The following is a 6,116-nucleotide window of genomic DNA, read 5'->3' as shown; positions in this document are numbered from 1 at the left end:
TGGTGAATTGGTTATAATTAGGAATAAGATATAAAACGATGAATTTGATGATGTCATGGGCGATGATAGAAAGTAGAAAGAAGGATTGAAGTGGAAGCAAGTACTTTGTTGTCTCAGGCAGACACTGATATCACGCCATACACTACAATTGTATCATGTTCATATGGAACAACCGAAACACCAACTGTTTCTGATTCTAACGCTTCTTTTTTCAACAGCCACGGTTGAATCTGAATACCTTCGCCCTCTTCCTCGTAAAACCTTAACCGTTCCATGGTATTCAACTTCCAAGGCCCCTTCCTCCTATCCTCAACAGGTCAATCAACCTCACTTTCATTCCAGAAAATACCACTTTTTCTTTATCCTTTTTCCAGTTTTTCTGTTATTTATTTCCCTTTTGATAAGCCTTACAGTGTCCGATTTCTTTTGTTTTGGATTGGGTTATGGGTTCAGTTTTTTTCTTATGCAGGGTTATATTTTCTAAATCGTTTTCTATTCCTGATACACTGAAAGTTGTTTGTTTTATTGGATTTAATAATTGGAAGTAGAAGGTTCTTTGCTTCTAAAAGGCGAGTACCAGTTGTTAGCTTCATTTTTAGCTCAAATTTGTGTTTCGTGGAGAATAATAAAGAAATTAGAGTTAGCAGACTGTAATTGTATGGTTTGTTTGTATCCACCTATTTGCTCTTCCCTTCTGGTAGCAGTTTCAAAAGTGAGATTCTATCATATTTATGGGGTTTGACTTATGGTCATATTAGGATAAGATAAGCTTGAAGAAAAAAGTAAAACGAAATAAACATTCCAAAATTAAAGTTAATTTTCAGAGAGCTGTTACAAACTATTTTACTTATAAACTAATGATTTTAACATATGCGAAAGATTTTACATTTTTTTCTTATTTTCTTCTATGAAATGTTTCTGATACATTTGTTTCTGACACTCTTTTATTATAGTTCATGAACTGGGTTCTGATCACAAATCTTCAAATGAGTTTCCTTATTCGTGATAGTTGGTGATTTGTTGTAGTGTGCGTAGACAGATAATTTTTATCTCCTTATTTTGTAACTTAAATGGTTTTGCTTTGCATGAATCATTTCCCAATTCTAGAACTGTCAACCATGCTTCCTTTATAAAGCAATCATGTGAACCTATTTATGCATGTTCATTTATTGTGATGTGACTTCTAAATTTCAGTTTCTTGGATGTCAAATGTTTGTTGCAGGTACATATTTCTTTGGCAGGAGAGAAGCACATCAGAGTTACATGGATAACCGATGATAAACGTTCACCCTCATATGTAGAATATGGAACTTTACCTGGGAGATATGACTCAATTGCTGAAGGAGAGTTCACCTCTTATAACTACATCTTATATAGCTCAGGAAAGATACACCATGTTGTAATTGGACCTTTGGAAGACAATACTGTGTACTTTTACCGGTGTGGGGGAAAAGGTCCTGAGTTCCAGCTCAAAACCCCTCCAAACCAATTTCCAATTGTTTTTGCTGTGGCTGGTGATCTTGGTCAAACTGGCTGGACCAAATCAACATTGGCTCACATTGACCAGTGTCATTATGATGTCTACCTGCTTCCAGGAGACCTTTCATATGCTGATTGCATGCAGCATCTGTGGGACAGTTTTGGGGAACTGGTGGAGCCGCTTGCTAGCACAAGGCCATGGATGGTGACAGTGGGAAACCATGAAGAAGAGAACATACCCTTGTTAACGGACAAGTTTGTGTCCTATAATTCCAGATGGAAAATGCCATTTGAGGAAAGTGGATCAACTTCAAATCTCTATTATTCTTTTGAAGTTGCTGGTGTGCACGTTATCATGCTTGGCTCCTATGCAGATTATGATGTGTACTCTGACCAATATAGATGGCTAAAGGTAAGTTGATTTTACCTATTGATCAAGAATTACTTTAGTTGGATAAGTGTGTTGCAGGCCTTGATCATGAAAAAATAATTATAGAATCATGCTTGTTGATATTTGTCTTTTTTTACATTACATTGTCCTTTTAAGACTACTTTGGACCACTTTTTTTCACCCTTTAATTTTCATTCATGCTTCGTCTCCAGGAAGATCTGTCAAAGGTAGATAGGAAAAGGACACCTTGGTTGTTTGTGTCATTTCATGTACCGTGGTATAATAGTAACAGGGCCCATCAAGGTGCAGGGGATGATATGATGGCAGCTATGGAGCCGTTGCTTTATGCTGCTAGTGTTGATTTAGTTATTGCTGGTCATGTTCACGCTTATGAACGTTCGGTATGTCTTTATGGTTTAGCATGTTATTTTCTTTGTAAAGCACCCATTTGATGAAAACTGGGTTTTAATACTCTGATTGTCAGAAACGTGTGTATGATGGAAGATTGGATCCCTGTGGTGCCGTCCATTTAACTATAGGTGATGGAGGAAACAGGGAAGGCTTAGCTCGGAAGTAAGTTTCACAGCCAGAAACATTGCAAATAATCTGTTCTCTGATTTGTTTGTGTAAAAAGCTATGTTGAGGTTTATCATATGCATGCAGCCTGAAATTTGTTTTTCATTCGATGTTGCTAGATGTGTCCTTACAAGATTGTTTATTGACAGGTATATAAACCCACAGCCAAAGTGGTCAGAATTTCGTGAAGCCAGTTTTGGTCATGGTGAGCTGAAGATTGTAAACTCCACTCATGCCCTCTGGAGTTGGCACAGGAACGATGATGACAATTCAGTAAAAGTTGATGATATCTGGATAAACTCTTTGGTCAGCTCAGGATGCGTTGATCAGAAGACACGTGAACTCTGAAGTACACTTATGATACCCTAAGAGTTGTATCTGCAACTGTTGTTCCTTAAATGTGGATCAGCATAAGTCTGGTAACTTAGTCTACAATGTATCCCTTGCGGTAGAGTGGAAAAAGCCAGGTATTCCAGTATATTGCTGCTGGTTTTGCTGGTATATGTATTCAAATATTAAAAAATTCAGAAAAAAAAGAGGCTAAATGAAATGTTCAGGGTTTGCCTAATTTGATAAATATAATCTGCTTACATTTAGTTGAATCAAGCTCTTGACACTAGATCAAAAAGATACAATTAATCATCAGGATTCGATTAAAATTTAACTCATCATACCTACGCACCAACACATTTAATCCATCATAGCAAGTTTTGCAAAGATATATGTAGACAAACAAACTAAGTTCTAATAATAGATATCTGTATCTGGTGAAATGAGGCGGGTAAAATCTTTTCCCTTCCTCCCCCCCTCCGTTTTTCTTTCTCCATGTTGTTTGTGGACTATTATCTCCATTTTACATTATCACCAGTGGTTGGATAGCTTTGGCTGTTTCTGCTGTTTTGTGTGTAATGTCTCTTGGTTTGATGTTGAGACCAGTTAGCATGAGCAACCATGATTCTGTTCAAAAGCTGTAGGGGAACAGGCTGTCCTCTATTTTCTTGAGAACATCACTGAGCAATGTGCATAATGTGGATACTCTTACAAAGTTCATGGTTCACGATTTTATTGTAAATAGTTTCTGTTTTGGGTTTAAGCATCTTTTTCAAGCTGATCAACCTAGAGAAGAAAGAACCTCAACTGGAGAAGTGTTTGCTCAGTCTCTCTTCTTTACAGCGTCTCTGATCACCAACCATGGACTCAAAAGTATCCAAGAGACCATCCAAAGCCTCGTGATTCTCCCCAACTGCCTTCAAGGCAAATACAATACTCTCGATGGTAGACAAATAACCAGCTTTAGGTTGATGTCTCACATCACTATATAAGCTCGCCTCATTCACTTCCAACTTCACATGGGGCAAAACGTTCAACCAAGGATTTTCACTGTAAATCCTTTTCGCCTTAGCCCATGTCCCATCCAATACAATCAAGTTCTTCACCTCAAAACCAATCGCATCAAGGTCACTGATATTCACAGCCTTGTCAGAGGGAAATAGTAACACTGATCCAGAACAAACCTCCAGCTCAAATTCTTCACATTCTTCTTCCAAGTCCGCATCCCTATTCAGTTGCTTTCTCTGAAACTTCTTCACCAAAAACCCTTCTGAGAGAGCTTCAGAAGCTTCAGGGTAAGCCAAAATATTGTCAAAGCTTAACTTGGGGGGTTCACATTGTGCTTGTGCTATCCAAATATGAGACAGAGAGATAACCGCACCATATTTGCCAATGGCAAAATCAATAGCAAGCCTACCATTACCATCATGCAGACCTCCAATTAAACCACAATTTGAAGGGATTGCATTTTTCTCAACTTCATCATTCACCACTGCACCATCAGTGGTACCCACTTGAGTCCCAACTTCAGCACGAGTGGGAGAATCTAGAAAACGTCCAAGATCATTTCTCAAACCACATTTTTCAGCATAATCAGTCTCGTTCAAGTTAGAATTTTTCTCAGAAAACAACTTCTGGGAGTCTCCAAATTCGCAATGCGGACGAGAAAGGAGTGCATTCTGCACGTTTCCAGCACGACCCGTTTGGCAATTCGGATCCAACAATCGAATCTGGAACCAGGCCTGGAAATTAACATCAGAAACAGTTGCAACGGTGAGATTCTTGAGGCCCAATCTAGCGATTCTGGTAGAATTGAGGGGGTGGTTACGCTCAAGAGCGTGCTGCAGAATGGTTACGTGGACGGAATTTTGCAAACACGGTGTCAGAATTCGAGAGCAGAGACACGTTCGCGTGGGTTTGGAACAAGAGGGGCAAATGGGTCTTTTGGAATGGCCCTGCATTGTCGACATCGAAATCTTGGTGACTCTCCGCAGAAGAAGGAGCTTATGAGCTTTTGAAGGGTTGAGCTTGAACCAGGGGGTTGTTTGGATTCGGGTAGCTAGAAAACCCATCCCCATAATTTTGGCCTCCAACACAAAACCCTAATACGGTTGGGGAAAAAAGAATAAAAGTATTTTTTTTTAAATGGTGGAATTGTTGTATTATTCATTTTTATTATTTCTTTAGTATGGTATTTCATTTGTTATTTAAAAAAAATGACGGAGTATTTTTTGAATTATTTTAATTGAATACTTAGATTTATATTTTTTCCTAATGGTCCTGTATAAAATATTGGTAGCCTATAATTAACATATGGATTATGATACATTGATGATTGTTTCTTCTAATTTTTGTATGGAGGCGCGTGAAGAAATTGCCCGTCAATTTAATTCATGGTTCATGAGTTAAGTCTAATCCACTTTTAAATAAATTCTTCTAATTCACTATTAAATAAATTCTTCATCACCAAATAAGTGGGTTGAAAAAATTATAACTTTCAAAACTCAGGTATAAAGTAGGTTAGGATGACGATAAATGAGTTTTATTCATTGCAAAAAATTCAATTAAATTCTAAATATTTTTAGAATGTTACGAATTTTTCAAATATCTTTAAATATTTAAATATAGATTGTTTTTTAATTAATTTGTATTGTTTATAATTTAATTATAAGTTTAAGGTCCAATTTATTTTGCCTTATTAGACTCAGTTATCCTAAGTTGAATTCGGTCCAATCCAACATTATCCAATATGGATAGTCAATTCTATCTTAGTTTAAATTTTTGCTTGATTTGAACCGGATCCAATATGGACCAAACTCGATTAAACTCGAAGTGGATCCAACTTGACTAGGCTCAATGTGGGATCCACTCAACTCAACATGACTTGTCTTAATATGGACCTAACTAAATTTGGTCTCATATGAACCCGATTTGACTTGACCTAAGGTGAACCCGACTTGTCATGACTTGAGGTGAGTTTACTCAACTCTATATGAGGTGGGGCCAAGTCAACTTGACTGACTAAACTCAACTTTACTTGAGGTGGATCGAACATGACTCGGGCATGGGATCTCGTCCTAAGATGGGTTCAAATTGATCCGAGTTGGACTCAACTCAACCTAATAGACATGATATGTTTTGTTCAACATAAATTAGTCTAACATGACTTGCTTGAAATTGCACACGACATGATATAAATTTACTATAATCTAAGTTGTCATAACTCTTGCTTAGCCTAACTTAACACGATTGGGTAGGTTTAACTCGACCTGACCTAATTTCGATTCATTTAAGCTTGACTTGTATTCAATTTCACCAAAGTTTTGTCGACCAAGTTAAA

General features: G+C 37.3%; 2 protein-coding genes across 2 annotated transcripts; one reads left to right on the top strand and one right to left on the bottom strand.

The window, feature by feature from the left end:
• The first annotated feature begins 9 nt into the window (after positions 1 to 9).
• LOC137823784 (purple acid phosphatase 18-like) lies at positions 10 to 3,048 on the top strand. The gene is made up of 5 exons (XM_068629053.1): positions 10 to 316; positions 1,223 to 1,891; positions 2,083 to 2,271; positions 2,355 to 2,443; positions 2,596 to 3,048. Exons 1-5 carry the CDS (start codon positions 164 to 166, stop codon positions 2,792 to 2,794), a joined length of 1,299 nt encoding a protein of 432 aa, XP_068485154.1. The 5' UTR covers positions 10 to 163; the 3' UTR covers positions 2,795 to 3,048.
• On the bottom strand, positions 2,988 to 4,993 carry LOC137823785 (uncharacterized). The gene has a single exon (XM_068629054.1). It carries the CDS (start codon positions 4,852 to 4,854, stop codon positions 3,580 to 3,582), a length of 1,275 nt encoding a protein of 424 aa, XP_068485155.1. The 5' UTR covers positions 4,855 to 4,993; the 3' UTR covers positions 2,988 to 3,579.
• Positions 4,994 to 6,116: the final 1,123 nt, after the last annotated feature.

This window comes from Phaseolus vulgaris, chromosome 8, assembly GCF_000499845.2.
Source record: "Phaseolus vulgaris cultivar G19833 chromosome 8, P. vulgaris v2.0, whole genome shotgun sequence".
Classification (NCBI taxonomy): domain Eukaryota; kingdom Viridiplantae; phylum Streptophyta; class Magnoliopsida; order Fabales; family Fabaceae; genus Phaseolus; species Phaseolus vulgaris.
This window is presented reverse-complemented; position numbering and strand designations above follow the sequence as displayed.